Consider the following 18,727-nt stretch of genomic DNA (forward strand, 5'->3'; position numbering starts at 1 on the left):
CCTGCTTAGAAGGGGACTGCAATGTGCAAAGCCCATCTTTCCTATTTACTTTGTGACTATTAATGTTGTTTTTTTTAATGTTTATACATTAGTGCAAGGAATAGTGTTAGCATAATTCTACTGTAAAATAAAACCAGCTGTATCCATTATAAGTGCATTACTGCCAGGAACTGTAAATATGTTTATGCCTGATAGCCTTTTGACTCAATAATATCCTGCTATCTCTGTTGGGCAGGCAAGTTTTTAAAACAAGAAAAGACAGGTTATGATTTTCATAACCAAACTGTGTTTTGTTTTGAAGTATGTTATCTAAATTCAAATTTTAAGAAGGTCATTATAAAAATCTGCCTGTGATTTTAAAGGAGAACAATTGAAATGTCATCTTCAAAGTGGGGCAAGAAGGTACAATGTGCACTAAGAACAAGTTATTCCTCCCAGATATACACATACGCAGACAAACCCTGCCATATCATACCATACAAACAATTTTAATTGTGTAGTTACAGTCAATAACCACTCCTAGTCAGAACATTTCTGCATAAAGAAAATTGTGATACACTTATAAAAACAGCCAGCTGTAACAAAATAACTGGTGTTTTCATAGCAATAAACTCATAAAAAAGAAATACACCTTTATACAGAAAATTTATACAGCTGTAGCTTTAAAATTGATTGTAAACCAAAGGAAGACACATTGCAAACATCAATTATTTTCACATTAATTGCATAAGTTTCTAAGGTGATCTATTAGTTTTATTTACCTAAGCTTATTTGCATGATAGTAAAAATTGCATACAACAATAAGAGTGAAGCTTATATTATGAATTGCTTGGATAACATAGAGCACTTTTTATAGGCAACTGTGTAAAGCACATTTTCTCTATTTAAAACTTTTAAGACACTTTGTTTTACTGCCCATCAAAATACATTTATAAATAGAAAAAAAAAAATCTGTATGATAACAAGAGAAGCAATATTACATTTAACGGAAACTTCCAAAAAAATTAATTACAACATGATGCTGCAGGATCTACAAATAAATAATGAGGACTAAATTGTGTTTCACATTTTCTTTTTCATTTTCTTTAAAACCATGTAACAATGATAATGGAAAAAAAATACAGTGACCTTTATTTCCAAAAGAAAACAAATCTGAATTACGGCAGTGCCATATAATACAAGGCATTTGTTGGCATATGTTATCTTTAAACTGCATTCCACAGTCTATAGTTCTTTTGTAACATACAATAGAACAAGAGTAACAAACTCTTTTTTATTTTATTTTTTTTAAATAAATGTGAGTTTCCAAAGATCAAGTGTGGAGTGCTACAGTAATAATTAAAAAAAACCAAGAACAAAACAGAAACAAAAAACAGTAAATCACAAAAGTTGTAATGCTTGTCTGAAGGCTCCAGAATCAAAATCACTGGCATCATGCTTATTGGGTACACTCACAGTGTATCCAGTGAACACAAATTAATATCAAACAATCCTCAACGCTTCATCTGTTGCTGCAAAGCAGTTTGTAAAACAGAGTAAAACATCTAGTGCAGTCTGCATTATCCTTTTTTCAACTTTTGTGCAAGTTTTGGAAGATTCATTGGCCAAACAATGAATAATAAAGGTTTTTGACAGAACGCAAGATGGAATTTTCATTTCATTAGTAAATACCAGTGACACTGTTGAAAGAAAATAATACTTCTAGATTAGTCTTTCAATTCAGCATTAATCTCTGTGTTCCCTTCTACCGATAACTCTTCTTCTAGTTTAACTGAAAAAAGCGTGTTTGCATTTTTGTCTTGGATGCTGTCTTCTAAATCCTTGAGCAACTCTTCTTCCTTATACTCTGCAACATCCACCTCCAAACCAGAATTGTCCTTCAGCTTCCCGTGGTGCTTGAGATAATATCGCTGGTTCTGAAAGAACTTGATAATGGTGTACTTGGGCAGATCAAGCTGAGCAGAGAGAGTCTGGATTGCTTCTTCATCTGGATACAGGCCTACGTCTTGTATGAAACTCTGTAGGATCCCTAGGGCTTCAACAGAAATCTTGGTTCGTGGTCGGGGTTTCTGACGATTTTCATCCTCAGATTCAGCTGGTGATGCTACTGTCGGTTGCCTTGGGGGTAGTCTGGGACCTGGTTGCTGCTGTTGTTGCTGCTGCTGTTGTTGCTGCTGCTGTTGTTGCTGCTGCAAGACAAAGCACAGCATATATTTTTTTGGGGGGACATGTGTTGCTGCTCATATTTAGTGATACCAAGAAAATCTGGAGGGTAAACTGCAAAGCTTCTAACAAAGGCTTAGTAAGCATAAACAATAAAAAGGAAGAAAGAAAAAAAAAAAGTAAAAAAAAAAAGAAATAAAGAAAAAGGCCCATTATTGCTGAAACAAAATTAAAAGATGACTTAGTAACTCTCTGCATATCTTGCATGTGTCTGTATGCGAGTGAGCAGAGACAAGGGAGAGAGGGACAGACGGTGGGATATGCACTGAGAGGTGGAAGGAAAACACTGGCTTTGTCTGACTGAAAGCTCTGATGACAAGACATTGGTGTGGTTTAGCTGACAAATTTTAATGAACATGCTCCATGAGTCAAGTGCAGACAAGACAAAATGCTAAGTAGGTGACATAGTATAGGATTAACTTGACCAGCTTAGCTAGAAATGTAGCAAGGGCAAAGTGAGAAAAGTGCCAGATGAGGGCAAATGCACAAGAGCTCTGCCAGCAGCACCAGCTGCTGTCCAAAAACAAGGGTTGCAAATCTCTAGCAATAGCTAGACTAAGGGACTGTGGAGATCAGGGATTCAGCTAAGTGTGGAAATATCCCACTACTGATCTGACCTTATCATAGCACTGAAGTCTCATCAAACATGCAAGTGCAACATCAGAATGCGTTAGCTGGAAGCGCCTAATGCCACGCTCTCAAACCCAGCCATGGAAAGGTCTGAGAGATCTGGAGGTAGGGAAATCTGTATTTGCCCTTCTGGCACTGACCTCTCTTGCCTGTGGGTCTGTCCTGCCTATGTTTGAGTATCCTGACATATAAATAGGGACCAGACATATTTACCTCATGTGTTTGTGCTGGGGATTATTTAGTTAATATTTATAAAGCACTAAGATGCAAAACTCTACCGAAGTTGCACTATTATTATTAGAAGGGAACATGCTGCATTCCAAAAACTCAGGCAATAAAAATGAGCCAGTATACACATCAGAAGAATAAGATAAAGCAAATCATGATGTAAATTATTAACAAGAGCTTAAAATGAAGTTTTGCAAGCATGGATTCAGAAACATTCTTAAAAGGTGAGGCATTGAGCCCTAGGGACAGAAATGTTTTTCTCATCCACCACCAGAGTACAGTACATTGTATGATCATGTTTAAAATCAAAAGCAAATTTATCAGCTACTGTTTTTGTTGACAATTCTTTTTGCTTCACAGCACAGGAAGCACTGGTTAGTAAGATATTTTGGATCAGCAAATCTCTTGTCATATGGTACAAACCACCAGTTATTATTAAAAAACAACAGCAGCAAAACAAGCAGTTGCTATCATAACATTTCATTTCCCTTTGCGTGTCTCCCCTCGATAATTTTTTGTGTGTCCATAATGGTTCCCAAGCTCCCGGTGGCATCTCACCTGCAGACTCTAAGAAGCACAAAATACTGTATGAGAGGTACAAATATCAGAAGAACTAGAATTCTGTCCATGTTGCAGTGCCACTCGTGGTTGTGGAAACTTTGCATAGGCCTCAACAAGCAGTTCAGAAGGCACTGCTTTAAGTGATGTTCTTATTGTAAGATCTGACACAAATGCTAGTGAAATTAGGGCTCTTGACTCATCCCTACTCACATCCTTTCATGTTTTATGGCCTGTGAGCAGTCCCATTCAAGGCTTCAATCCCAAAGAGATTCAAGACTACTCTCAGCACATTAAATTCTTACAAGACTGGAGCCTTAGTATATACAGTTTGAAAACTTGTGTCTTAGCTACATATTTACACATCTACAATAATTACTGTGTAGCAAAGCAGAGACAAAACTAAGGCCCAATCTCCCAATCCTTACTCTTCCAAGTCATATTAAGAGATTACAATGCAACTCCTTATATGAATAGTATTTGTGAGATCAAACACACAACTTTTATCAATAAGGCAAGAAAATCTAAGCAACTGGTTCAGTGGTTGAATGTTTATACTGTGCATAAGCTTCTCCTTTTATCCCCTTAAGAGGCGATTTTATTAAAAACAATGTACATTTTCAAACAAGTGCTGTTTTATTACTTAATATAGATCTTTCTCTCTCTTTTTTGCTAAATCAAACAGCAAGTTTCCAGGCTTTCACAATTATTTTAGTACTTGATATCCTAAGGGATTGTCTTATTCAGTTTACTTTATCTTTAATATACACTCCTGTTGTTTCTGGCTAGGAGATAACTCTATCCTCCTAGCTTTGTAAATATTTTTCTGCATAGGTAATACAAATGATACAGTGGGTCTCAGCTGATGCTGGGAATGCACGGGCTAATATCTGGCTAATATTTGCCCTTTAAAAGGGAGCAGTTAAAAGGCTGGCCGCAGGTCTTTCATGAGAAGGGATTAAGGAGTCCCCAGCTCAGAGAGACAGCAGTAGCCAACCTGGGCTACAATATGTAGCAAAACAGCCAGCCATGCTCCCAATTCTCGGTGCCCATGTGAGCAAAGGGTGGGTGCAGCCTCTGGAGGAGGGGGTACTACTGGGGCTACCCCAGAGCAGATGGCAGCTGTTTCAAAGCCCCGTGGTGTAGGTCCTGCATCCCCTCCTCTCTCTCCCTGACACGGTGCCCTTGTGCCAGCTCACCTGCGGAGCAGCACCCAGCCAAGGTCCAGCGGTCAGCAGGCCTGGTAAGAAAGCGCCTCTATGCTCTCCTTTCCCATGGGTGGTGGGAGAGGGGCTCTGAAGGAAAAACAAACAAAACATTGACTCACCCCAGCCTCCACTGGGGTTAAAGTGGGATCAGGAATCCCCTTCCCTTCACTCCTACCTGGGGGCGAGCAGCTGCTGTTGAGGGTTCGAGCTTAGCTCTGGGACAGCAGCGCAGCGAGGTTTTCCCGCTTTGCTGTAAGGTGTTGGACACCTGCACACCTCTGCCTTCCCGCCCTGACACCTGCCTTGCCAGGGGTGGCCAGCACGGCGGCTCATCCTGCCCGGCACGTGGGTGTCACTGCGTCCACGCGCAGCTGTGAAAAAACACCCAACCAAAACAAAAACCGTGGGTGGTCCCACACTCTCCTTTCAAGTCCAGTGGCGGACGGCAGTGTGCTCTTATCTCGTACCAGGAGACCTGCGTTTAGCCTGGCCAGGAGGAAAGAAACACTAATTTCCTTTACTCCATTTAAAGCTTTATTTACTTAGCGCTCTGTGGGATTGGCCAAGGTAAACTAACCTGAATCTGTTCTGCTGGCACATGGATAATGTGGGAAGGCCTGTCACCATGGTGATGAACTGCATTGCTTTCTTGTTCATAAATGGCATCACGTTCAGGCTGAGGAAGACTGAGGAACCTTCGGATCATGGAGAGATTCTCCCAGAGGGTCCTGTTCTCTGGTGAGGGATCTTCTTTCCAACGTAACAGCTCACAGAGCCACCCCTTGAAGATAACACCAGCAAAACATTAGTTTTTTTCCTCACTTTGCGAGGGGCAAAACAAGGGCGAAATGTGTGCTTCAGCAGCGCTGATTTCTCCCAGGCTCTCCCCCCAGTAAGAACGGGCTGTCCCTGTACCAGGCTGGGCTCAAGGCAAACAGCAGCACACTGAGAGGCTGCCATGCTGCCTCACACACCCTCGCCAACTACCAGCGTTTTGGAAAGCACCTTCCCCTTGGTCCCACACCACAGCACTGCAGTGTGTTTGCTTAGAAACCAACTGGTAGATGAAGGCAGAATCCTTAACATCCTCCCCTATGCAGGAGTTTCACTGACGCCAGGGTATTATCTCTGCTGCCTATTTTCTTTTATGCAAGGCTACATCAAAAGCACTGACACTGTGTTTCAGGAGCCGGAAGATTGTCTGCTGAGCAATTTTTAAAATCCTGGTACTACTACTCAAAACATGAAAGAACTTTCAAATATCTGCCTTGACTGTAGGGCTGCCTAATTTCACATTTAGTGGTAGAAGAGCTCCCTAATGGCCTTTCAAAAGATAGGAATCCTTTGACTAGATCCAGGCAAGTAGTATCTTCTTCCTATCTGCTATGAATAGAGGTGCCTCTGCAAGTGAACTTATTTCAAGTGATAGATGATTATGTTCCTGGATTTTTCTCACAGACCCAGAAAAAAAAAAACAATCTCTGTTTCATGTACATTATTAGGGCTTTGCTTGGGGGGCATGATATGGCTCAAGCTTCTGATATACCCTTTTATACGATTTTCAGATCACAGGGCAGCAAGTTGCCTAAGAGTTTACCTACACTCATTCAGACCTGGCTTTGGGATACATGCTATGAAGTTGGCTACAGAATCCCCTGCAAGGACTGTGGCACTTGCTAATTTACTTCTGAAAGATACAAACAAGTTCATCTTGAAAATCTAAACTGTTTTCTTATGTCTTCTTAAAATTTAACTAAGGATATTTTTATTAATTGTGCACTGGTAGTTTCAAAAGAAGAGTGTAAACACTCGGGCTAGCACAGTGTGCATCTGTAGTATATTTTGGTATATTATAAGTTAGAAACAAAATATTACATGTATCAAACATGCATACTTCCTTTCTTTTATCTTCAAGGATCTGTTTTCAAAACTAGGTCCATGCAATTTTATTTCCTAATGCTGCAGGAAAGATAATGTGACATTTTATTGAATCAACAAATAATATACATGTACAGAAGCTTTTAGATCCTTTTTATATGTACTGGTATTTCAAAAATGGTTTATCCAGACTAGTTTACTACTAGATACAATAGATACAATATAGATAAGTATTTTCTTGAAGACATTCATATCTTCAACTAGCAGTTAATAAATGCAGTGTAAAAATATTGCCACGATATGAAGAGGTGAAAGTAAACAAATAATCTTAATGCACTCATATTGTATATGAAAATATTTAGTGAGGTGTTTAGAAAAATGGGAAGTATATTCTCTTGGATATAAGTGGAAAACTGAACAAATGACACAGGAGAAAATGCCCCTGAGAAATAGAAATAATCAAAATGACAAATGTTAGAGAGATGGTAGGAGAGCTGAGAATGCAAAAATTTAAATGGGGCCAAAATCTGCTGGGTGCTCAGGAGGCAGAGAGGAAGGGAGGAGAGGGGGCAGCAGCAGAAGGGCCCCTGCACCCCAGGGATGGATGGCATCCCATCCTTCAACCACGTGCTAAGGACGGATGCTGAGTATTGTCGCAGGGCTTAGCAAGCTGACTGGGAAAAGTGGCCAGACACCTTCATATAGAGCACATAACATACAGCCTGTCCCAGTTGGAATCGTATGGTGTGTTTTCAAAGCAGTAGCAGGGGCTCTGAATTCTCCCTCCCCGTTTTAAAGCAGCCCGGGATGTGTTAGCAGGGTAACGTATGAACTCTCCCTGCCCCTAACAAAATCAACATATTGCTCGCTGTTCTCTGCCTACCTTACTTCCACGGGAATACATGCAGGATTACACTCAACAGCAGTTTTCTGCAGTGAGTTAAAGGCAGTGCAATCAGAAAGCATAGCTAGTTTGTGGGGAATGGAGGGGAAAAGAAGAGAACTAAATAAAGATCTTTTAATTGAAATGCTGTTATAAAAATTTTAATTGAAAACCAAACCAAACCAAACCAAACCAAAACCCCAAACAAACAACAACAAAAAAACCCCAAACAACAAACCAGCTTGCTCCAAATAATAAAAACTGTCCTTTGTTTGTGAGAAGTCTGCACTGCTTCACATTGAAACTGTTGATTCGCTTTCTAATGGTAGTGAAACAGAGCAGGGCTGATTATGACAGCAGTTCGGTGAAAGTAAAAAAAGACAAGACAACCTGCCCCTTCCCATGGCAGCTCTCTAAGGTATACAGACAAACTGGAAAATAAATTGCACCATACATACACAGATTTTTTTTTTTTTAAAGACAGCAAAAATGCTTTTTAAATGTCTAGTGGTAAAATAATTCCTAAGCAATCATGTTATGCTGATTAAATATATTTCACAACAACAGTTTTTGTGAAATTCCTTTTCGCCTTACTGTCTTTTCTGTTCCTGTCTTTACTAGATTAGACATTATTTTTATTAATTACTGATGACTAACATTCCATTTTCAGTATTTTTCTATCAATTTTTGCACTGAAATAATACTTCTAATCCTTATCTAAATATGATTTGATGAATTGTAACCTGAAGCATGTCTCTCCTAGCCTTTCAAGGAAGCAGTGATTTTGAGATACTGAAATTAGATGCTTCTGACACGGTACACAGACTGTACTGCTCTTCTACCAAAATGTCTCTTTTCCACTGGGTTCATCAAGTTTTTAAAGTAAACATAATCTGATTAAACACATGATGGGCAAAGTGGAAACAACCAACTGAATTCTTCTAAAATTACAAGGATAGAAACATATTTTTTTTATTTCATGGTTTCATTCTGGAAATATTGATGAAAATTCATCTCAGAAATATCCTCAGAAAATAAAGTTAATGGGCAGTTACAGAGGCTATAGGGATTTACTTTGTTAGGAGACTACAAACTTTATACCAATATGCTTTCTTTTGGCTCAAAGCAAACAAACAAAACCTTAATTATTTTTTTCAGTTTCAGGTTCAGAATGCTATATCTGACATAGGTCATCGATAAAAGTCAGCTAAACAAGAATGTTTTAAATGCTCTGGTAAATTCTAGGAAAAGTGATCATACAGACCTCTATGATGGTGAAATTTAAGTTCTGTAAAATTTTTACCTTTCTTTCAATTATTGGTCAAGAAGTATAAAGTGCTGTAGTTAATGCAGTTAAATTTACAAGTGAACCTAATAAAGCTGATTTTTCTCCTCTTACACTTAAATCTAGAGCAATTTCTGTCTAGTTCAACTTACTCTGAAGGAGGGCTTGGACTTCTGTTTTTTCATGTCTTTTCAGTCTTAGAGGAAGTGGAAAGGACCACAAAATAATAAGGAAATATTTATAACTCAGATTAGATCACAAACTGTTTCTACAGTAGATATGGTACATAATTAAAACAAAAACACAACAAACCAGCCATTAAATAATTAAGCCGATATATCTATGCAGCAAGACAAACCCCCCAAAACTCTGCAATGACATTGGGAACAACCTTAATTTTAAAACAGAGTAAATTTGCCAGGCAACATTACACTGAATATAAAGAGAGTACAAAGCAAAATATAAACATTAGCCACATGTAAATATGTTTGGAGAACTTTCAGGATGTTACTACTTTTCAAACTGACAAAGTTTAATTTGACACCTTCTGTTCTAAAACCTTTGTTTCTATTCAAAATCACGCCTTTAGCTGCTATCAATCACTATGCTCTCCCTATTACTTAAAATACTGGCATGGGCCCTGGATAAGCTGAAAATGCCATGCAGATGAATTCTGAGATAATATGTTCAAACCTGTTATATACAACACAAATCCTGTAAAGTTATGTATTGTAAACCTACATTTATTGGGAACTAAAAGTCTTAAATCCATCTGCTACAAAGAAAATACTGTTATGCACTTTCAAGTAACCAAGTACCATCTGCAAAGGTCTTGCTACAGTAAGCAAGAAAATGGTGAAAAAAAAAAAAAAAGATGCTAAACCTAAGATATTTAAAATAAATAAGAGTCTTCTGCCTGGTTTTCTGATAGGGATTTAGTGAAGAAACATAAGACATTAGAGGAAAAAAAAAACCTGTGAAAGCTGAACTGCCAAACTATTGCAGGAAAAGCGCAAAGAGGATAACTGCCAAACATTAGACTCTGCAAGACCCATGAGCATGCTTATTTTAAAGAAAGCATCTACACATTTCATCTATGTATCCAAATGCTGGTTTAGTCAGTCTGACCTGTCCTGCATTTGAAAAAAAAAAAAAATCTTCTGCTCTTTCACATAGAATTTCTAGCAAACTATTCTTGCATGCTGCTATTTTTCTTATTAAAAGAAAAAGGAAATAAAGGTAACTGAATTCTGCACTTAAGGTGTAGACACCAATCCTAAGATCAAAGAAGGCAGCATTACAATAATGAAATCTGTTTCTTGGGCAAGGCTTTCCAAATCTCTTTAGTTTAGACAAACTAGATGTTTAGACAAACATCTCTTAGTCTGGGAAGAAAGGGCTTCAAGGAGGAGCAATTAAACTCTTTGGTTTGGTGAATTTGTTTTAGTGAGAATAATTTGCCAAATGATGTATAGTCCTTGCAGGATAACTGAGAGAGACTCCAACATTTTTTGAAAGAGCTGTAATTTGAATCTAAGAAGGCAAAACATTTTAGAGTATCAGTGCTAAGATATGAACAGTTTTTCTTTGGTATAGTATATCTAAGATTATTTTCTATCATTCTCTGGGACATATAGCATAATAAAATACATGGTTTTAAAAGAAATCAGTCTAAATAGGAAGTTACTTGATACAAACATTTTAGCAGAAAGTGTGAATTGCATTTAAGCATCTACGGTGAACAAAGACCAAGTACACAATCCATTAAACAGTACTTCTAACATAAAAAATGGGTATTGTAGACTAAACTAAAGTAGGCATTTTGAATGAGCACATTTCCAGCAACTAACTATAAAGCTAGCAATTTATCATTCAGCAAATATTTTTCTACTTTTAAAAGAATCTGTAAGTGTTACTTATGCTAATGAAGACTGTTTTTAATCTGCCCACAAACATGCTAATAGAGGGCAATTTTTTAATTTTTTTTTTTTTTTTTTTTTTTTTGCGACGCTGAAGGCATTCCAGTTTATAGAACACTGATATGAAATTATACTTGGTAAAATGGGTTTTTTATCTGTCTGAGCAACTGAAACTCTTCACCTTTAACACAAAAGTTTATAGACAAAACAAAGGAAAGGAACTCATGAACTAAACTTTAAATATTGACTTTTTCCCCTTCGAAAGCCATCCAACCTGCTTTACAAATCTGATTTTTGCTCCAAATATTCATCATAGATATCTCCATTTCTTTTCAAAACAGAATCCATGCATGAAAGAGAAGAAAAAAGGCCAACATCACCAATACAGTACATGCTTATATTCTTAGTCTTTAGTGCTCAACTTGTAAGCTGCTCATCATACAGAAAGGTTGCTTTTGGAAAAGTCATGATACTTTGAATGAGATACATAATGGTAGCAAAGGAGTACTGAAAGCGTTTTAAATTATTTACTAGGTTAAAAGGGTGAAATGGTACTTTAAATACATCAAATTTCATCATCTGGGCCATTTTTTGGTGGCAAAGTGGTATTGATCTTTCCAAATGCTTAAAATTAACTATTTCCAGAAGGTCATTATTTGATTAAAGGCATTAAAGTTGAGGGCAAGAAATGATGCACTTTGTCTTCTTTCCCATTCAAATAATCATGTAATTTAATCAGAACTATCCCTTCATGTCCTGTAATAAAAATGTTTGTCTTAAGATATTGTTCTTTACCTAACATATTAACCTTTAAATGTTATGAAGTTCTTAAGAATAATCTCTGCTTAGAAAAGATTCTTCCATAATGCAATGAAAGGAGCTCCAGCATTTAAATTGATAATGCCAAATTTCCCCTACACACATTGACTGGAAAACGCATTAAACCCTTCAACTGAGATTTCTCACGGTGTTCAACAGGATTGAAAATTCAGGGAGTTCTGAATCAGTAAGCTCATGCATATGGCACTGAGAAGCAAAACAAACTAATGCCACTTGCAGCACAAAAAAATACGACAAATAAGTAACAACGGACGCTGCTTTGATTTATCTGGGAAATACAGTTTGCATTACATTTGTATTATCTGGAAAAATACAGCAGGGAACACCCACCTCAGGGTAAGAACAAAGCATTTAATTCAAAATTAATTTTCAGACTGAGATTACTTAAATCTGATTTCTTCCTGGGTGAAATACCTTTGGGTTCAGTCATGGGAACAAGCCTAGATGACAGGAGGGGTCCTTTTTTAGCTTTAAATGTTCTTCTGGATTTTCCTGCCTGCAGGAGAATTTATTCTGACTGCAAGTTTGTCTTTCCTAAAGTACATAAATTGTGCTGGTTATCTCCTATGCAAAGCCTTAAAATGACTTAAATGACTTAAAAGACTTAAATGCTGCACAGAAGAACTGAAGTCTATTAAAAGAAGGGCCACTGGATACTTTTGTAAAATTTACAGAAATCTAGTAATCTACCTGGCTTAGTAGTTTTTTATACCAAACAACACATTTTTTAGTGAAAATATTTTCATTTAAATTTTAAACTTAGCACATATTTTCAAGTAATTTAAGGAGCTGACTTGTGTGATGCACATACTTGCAAGCGATTTTAAAAACTGCTGTGAATGTTCAAGAGTTTGAGACTGTCTTCTTTTCCTCACAGAACTGTGTATCTTTAAGTCAAGAACCAAAAGCTGGTTTTCAGCCTCTTCCAGAAGATATCAGAATATGAATGCCTCTTCTTGAGATGTGGGCTGAAGTGACAACAAATGTTTCCTGAAAGATGGTTACCTTAGTATTTTATTTACGCTAATCAGCCTGAAGTTTCAGGCTTTGCCTTTGAGCATTCCCCTAAATCAGAGGAAGTTTGAAACCTGAAGCTGTCCTTTATCTCCAGATATTTCTGGTTTATCTGTTTCACCGGCTTTCGTTACCAGAACATTGAAAGCGGAAGCCAGATGTGAATTTTAAGTAAATCTGTATCTGCCATCATAATAGATGAGATTTAGCAAAAGAACAAACTGAAAACCCCACAACCTCATAGGGCTTTTCAGAAGAAAGGTTTCGCTAGCAGGAAAAACTTCCTTCGAAGAATACTGAAACAGATTATGCCATTTCCTGAAATTTCTTATCCAACCTACTGTTCAGCTGCACCAACTGTTTAGATGTTAGCTCCACCTCTTCTCTGGGTTGTGAAAAAACAAGAAAAATTAGCAAATAAGCTAGAAGTGGCACTGACAGTATTTCATTGCAATTTTTTTGGTGATATGGTAGGTGAAAACACCCAGACAAACAAATAGAAAAAGGAAACTTGCCAAAGCGACCTGTAAAATTCAATGACAAGCAACAAATAAGTACAAAACCAAAATGACCTGGAGAGCTGTGTCCCAGCTTCTGCAGTCTCATGTATCGTATTAGATCTCTCCTTCTATGCAGAGCCACAGTGAATGGCTAAGAGCCCACGCTACCAAAAATTGTGTCAGATTAAGCTGTATCAAAATTGGTAGGTACATTCTCTGTGTATGAACACTTCAGATGTACCACCAGCTCATGGACAGTAAAAACCTAACCTGTAACTCTAAAACTGACTGAAAACATAAGCATCATTGCTTTTTTAGTTGAGTACAGAGGGAATGGAATAATCTAAATGCAGGGCTTCTTCCAACTTGGTTTCTCTGCTCTCAGCCTTCTCCACCTTTTCTTGTTCAATTACATCTTTTTTACAGAATTCCTTTCAATTGCCTAGCAATGATAGAGACAAGCACTAATAAAAAAACATAATATGCATGCCTTTGAAAACCTTACATAAAATGCAACAACATTCATAAGTAAAAAGAAGGGAAGATAGTAATAGATGCAAAAAACAGTGGGTGAAGCTGTATTCTGCCTTCCTCTGTTCCAGATCCTTCCTCTTTCACACACAGGATTCAACTGGCATTGTAACTTTGAGATACATGTGACAAAAAAGGACACCACAATATTAAAAAAAAAATCTAAAAAAGAAAAAACAACTGCTAATTATTAAGTCAGTCAGTCCTACTCTGGTACATTACTTTTTATAGTACAGACATATAAAATGGGTCAGTGGGTTTCACAAAGGGTGACTGGTAATATATGGCTCTTTATCTTTTATTTAAGTAGAGAGAAGGACTGATTTCAATGCAATACTGATGCCTCTCTTGAAAGGAAATACAACCCTGAATCCAACCATGACCCTTAATAGCCCACATATATTTATTCTTAAACATGCAATCAATTTCATACGGCAGCTGTATTTGTAGTTTAGTTAGAGAAGAGTCTTTAATAGAAAGAGCCTGGCAATTTTAAAAATCTTTTTTACTACTATCACTTTACAAGTGAAGAGCTAATGTTTATTATTATATTGCTTGCAGAGATTTAACGTTTGCTTTGGAGGAAAGACCTCTAGTAAAAAGGCCATAGAGCCAAAGTGTCACTTCTATAATCACTTATATGTGTGTATATCATGTTGTTAAGATTTTTTTTTTTTTTTTTTTTTTAAATATTGTAAAAGAGGGAGTAATTTAAATCTCTGGCTTCTTGTCATATGCTTTTTCTTTCCAGAATTCATTTTGGATCACAGGAAGATCTACCACACACCAAGGAATCACAGGCTCATAGATATTTGGACTTCACTGTAAATTCAGTTCAGCTGACAAGATGCTCCAACAGGTGACATAATTCTAAAACATACACAGCTCCAATTTGCTCTCAGACATCCCATCACATTTTTACAGCCTAGCTGTTTTCATATAGATTTGAATTGGACTGTTAAATATTCTGAGGAAATTTCTTTTAGATTTTCTCTTGCATTTCAGCTGGCTTCTCTGGCTCTCAGTTCCATAGTGAAGAACACTTAATACTCTGATAATGCCAAGAGTGAGGAGACTCTTTAAGGAAATTGAAAAGAAACTTTTGCCTAACTTTCCTCCAGATTTTGTTAAACACAGAAACAGTCAGAAAATTAATAATGTCCATTACCTCAATGCAATTAAAAAAAAATACTTAAAATTCACATCTGTGAAGCACTGACATCTCCAGCAAATGAGAAGGCAGCAGCCAGAAGCATGTACCTCACCCATGGAAAAATAAAGGCAGTGAAGCCCTTAGGAAGCAAAAATACCCTTATTTGCTGCATGGTTGTTTGGGGCACAGACTTATAAGAATAGGAAACTCAGATCAAAAGGGAAGATGGAGAGATGGAATTTCTCCCTCCTGGCTGGCTGAGGGTGGGAACCAACATTACAATATTCTCAGGTAGTTGGTCTCAGCTTGGGGACAAGAACAGCCACAAGGCTAAAGCTCCTGGAAAGAGGAGTGCTTAGTGTTAGACTTTTCCTCATCAGCCAAGAAAAGTAACAGCCAAGCCCAGACCCAGCTGTATTTCTAGGCAGCAGAAGCTGCTCGGAGGGGCCAGCAGCAGCTTCTGCCCGTAAAGCAGGCACATTTCTTCTTGCCCTGATCCCTCCACCCTCTCCCCTTTCCTAAGTGAAAAGGATCAGTCCCTTTAGTGAGGCTCTCTCCTCATATAAAGTAAGAGCAGTAAATGATTTCTTGCAGGTGAAGCAAACTCACCACCCCAAAGCAAAAATAAAAATAATCTTATTTGAGCTCTTCATGGCTTTCTAAAAGAAACCCAAAAAACAACCACAAAAAACAAACCTGTTTTGTATAAAACAGTGGAAAGTTCCCGTATCTGTAGAGCTTTCTCTTGCATGTTACATATACTAGACATGCTAAGCACCAGGCTCAGCAAAATAACTAGTCGTCTAAGTAAACTCAAGATGTAACCGATACATGTGCAAATCTTGCTCAGCTGAGGTCCAGAACTTCCAGGAATTCTGCTAACTCACTCCAAGCATCTTTACTTCAGAAAGAGCCTGAAAACTATGTTCATTGGATTCTCAAATGTCACCCTGAAGTAAGGGAACATGACACTGCACAGGAATAAAAGCAAGGTGACTGCTGCATAACCACATGGATTCAGATAAAATTTGGCATATTTGGAGTGAGATAAATATTTGCAAACTGGATTTTTTATTACTTAGCTAGTTATGTGCTTGCACTAGTCTATTCATTATATGCCAGCAGTTTGGGGTAATTCATAACCAAAACCTGGTTATGAGGTTAAATTGAGGAAAATTAAAAAAAACAAAAGTCAAAATGAGAAATTATTAGAATAGTGAAAATAAAAATTATCTGGAGCAAAGCATCATCTCCTCTCTTACCCTGCACCTTGAAACCCTGTAACATTTTTTCAGGTATTGTACATTTTTAATTAGCCAGTTTAACATTCAGGAAAGAAAACTCTTTATCTTTTATTTTCTTACTCTTTCCTTTGCTCAACAACCCTTCACCTGAATTGTAATCAATTGCTCTTTCAACAAACCACTTCTCAGACCGTTCCTGTATATTTGTGTTTGCATAAGATGCCTTTATTCTTTGCAGTAACGTGTTTAGCAGCACTGGGTTTTTCAGGAGGAATTTTACCCCCTCATTTCCTGTTTAGTTACGGGTTGAGCTCGCTTTTGTTTTCTGTGCTGTTTACTTGGTACCTCTGCTTCCCCCATTGCCGGGATCCACGGGCTGCTCGCTAACTCCTCAGCCTCGCACTACAGCTTTGTTTTCATTCCTGTACGTCATTAACTCTCGTACGGCTCATTCAGACTTTTCCCCTGGGTTTGGTGTTTTGGGTTGTTTTGTTTTTTTTGTTATAGTGCTTTATTTTATTCATGTTAAAATACCAATACACTGAATCTTCAAAAGCTTCCTGAATCAAGTGATCTACCCATAGCAGGTATGCGCAATCGGAGAAATCAAGAACAGCTCCTTTTCCAGATTATGTCCGTCTTGCCATGCCGGGAAAGGAATGATGTTTCACCCATGAATCCGGCAGTGCTGGCAAGGGGCCCTCAGCTTCTCATCACCCTGCAAAGACCAAAGGTGTGGGGTGCCCACGCTGTGCCCCATGCAGAACCTGGTGCTTGTGCAAAGCATCTGGGTGTGGGGGGATGCACCTGGAGTGGGATGTCCTAGGCACAGCTCCAGCATGCAGGGGACAGCAGTAGGACACGTGAAAGGGGCAGATGGAGCCTGAGTGGACTGTGAGGGCATATGTGATGAGGAAAGGGGTGGGAAAAAGTCAGAGAAGGGCTGAGAGGAGAGCTATAGTGAAGGGAATTAGTGAAGGTGGTGAGAGGAAAACAAAACAGAAGGTGAGGATACAGAAAGCGGGAAGAGAGATTAAGAAAATCCAGGCAGCCAGACACAGCACCTCTTGTCAGGCAGACAGCAGGTGCTGCCTGAGGAAGAGCTGATTCACACATCTGGAGTGTAGGAACTGAAACACGTCTACCTAAGAAAGAAAAGCTAAAAATAAAAGACTCAAAGGAGGTGGGAGAGGGTGCCATGCTTTTTTTTCTTTTGGCAATCCAGTGATTCCCAACTGCACAACATTTTTTGAATAGTCTTGCGAAGAAATGAGACCTGGATTTCCAGAGCCTTTCAAGAATCCTGACAGTTCATTTCAGCATTATCTCTTCCAATGCAAGCCCTTGCTGCCCTCCTCTTTGCTGTACTCTAGACTTATTTTTGAGACATCTGCAGCTATAGCACCTCCAGGGCTTTGACTGCACCTCTAGGACAAGATTTCCCCTTTGTTTGGGGTCTGCATGGACCCCCTGGGGGAGTCAGTGATGGAGGTGGCACTGCCATGCAGCAAGGGTCACACCTACACCGGTGGCACACCTACTCCAGCTCAGCCCTGTGGATCTAGTAATGCAATCAGTAACTCCTGGCCAAGTGGTATGACCATGGGTCTTTAGCCCTCTCTGCAGCAGTCTGGGGGCCATCTATGTAGTCAAATTTTCTGCTACAAACTGTGCCTTCAGCAGCTTTCAAAAACTATCCTGCTCACCTTCCTCTGACTGACTTTGAACACCGAGTCTTAGTTCCCCCTGCCTCCTGCACTTTCGATCCTGCCACTGCAACACAAATCACTGGCAGTGAATAAAACAACCTCTGACTAAAGCTGCTTTTTTTTAAATGTCCCCTGGACGCCTTATTACAGATTAGATTCGAAGAATTTCTAGCAGATGCACTGCACCACTTTTCTTGCCTGACAATACCTGCAACAGCTTTTGGGGATTCTGCTCAGTGGCACACTTACATTTTTTTCCTTCCTGTAATAATTGTTTTAGATCCTTATAATTAAAACTTTCTACCAAAATTGCAATATTTTTTTCTTTGAATAGGAAAAGTAGCTAACAGTGAATCTACTAAAGAGTAGATGTTTTATTAAAATACGTTACTAAATATTGAAGGCTGTTTAATTAGGGAAAGCTGAACAATTTGGAAAAAAATGGATTAATAAAAAACTGAAACAACTTACAGACAACACTTAGTTTTCTTAAAAACTAGCCACAGTCTGCTGTCATAAGAAATACTGAACTGTTTTCATTTAAAAAAAAATAAAAAAAAAATCACTTTTCCATTTTCCTAAATTCTAGACACTTTGAAGATCCTTTTTTAACAAAAAAATTTTTAACCAAAAGAAAGAGGTAAAGGGAAGAGTTTGCAAAGACAAAATCTGTGGTGAAAAACTTTGGCAGAAAATTTTATTTCTGCTAATTTCAGGTAGAAGTGAAGACTACATTTTTGGTTAGAAGCTCTTTTTAAAGCAAGGTATTTGCTGGCATGTTATTTTGAAAAACAGCACAGTAGGATGACTTCTTTAATAAGTGGGCATAAAACCTAAAGATTAGAAAGCCTCCGAGTGAAAGACAAAACCCTCATGCGAGATCTAGTTTCTTTGCCAAAGCAAGGAAGGTTTTTAATAAAGGTC

The 18,727-nt window shown here is 38.1% G+C and overlaps 1 protein-coding gene across 9 annotated transcripts in view; it reads right to left on the minus strand.

Annotated features, from left to right (window-relative positions):
- Positions 1–469: 469 nt before the first annotated feature.
- SATB1 (SATB homeobox 1) overlaps positions 470–18,727 on the minus strand; it is a 75,770-nt gene continuing 57,512 nt past the window's right edge. For 4 of the 9 annotated variants that reach the window (XM_051611243.1, XM_051611242.1, XM_051611245.1 and 1 more), the window contains 3 exons: positions 5,425–5,628; positions 4,839–4,934; positions 470–2,189 (listed from right to left, as the gene is read on the minus strand). In XM_051611243.1, coding sequence (XP_051467203.1) covers positions 1,707–2,189; positions 4,839–4,934; positions 5,425–5,628 — 783 coding nt within the window. In that variant the 3' untranslated portion in view covers positions 470–1,706. The remainder of the gene's footprint in view (positions 2,190–4,838; positions 4,935–5,424; positions 5,629–18,727) is intronic. The other 5 variants (XM_051611247.1, XM_051611248.1, XM_051611246.1 and 2 more) reach the window with 4 other exon arrangements.

The sequence above is a fragment of the Apus apus genome, chromosome 2 (genome assembly GCF_020740795.1).
Source record: "Apus apus isolate bApuApu2 chromosome 2, bApuApu2.pri.cur, whole genome shotgun sequence".
Classification (NCBI taxonomy): Eukaryota; Metazoa; Chordata; class Aves; order Apodiformes; family Apodidae; genus Apus; species Apus apus.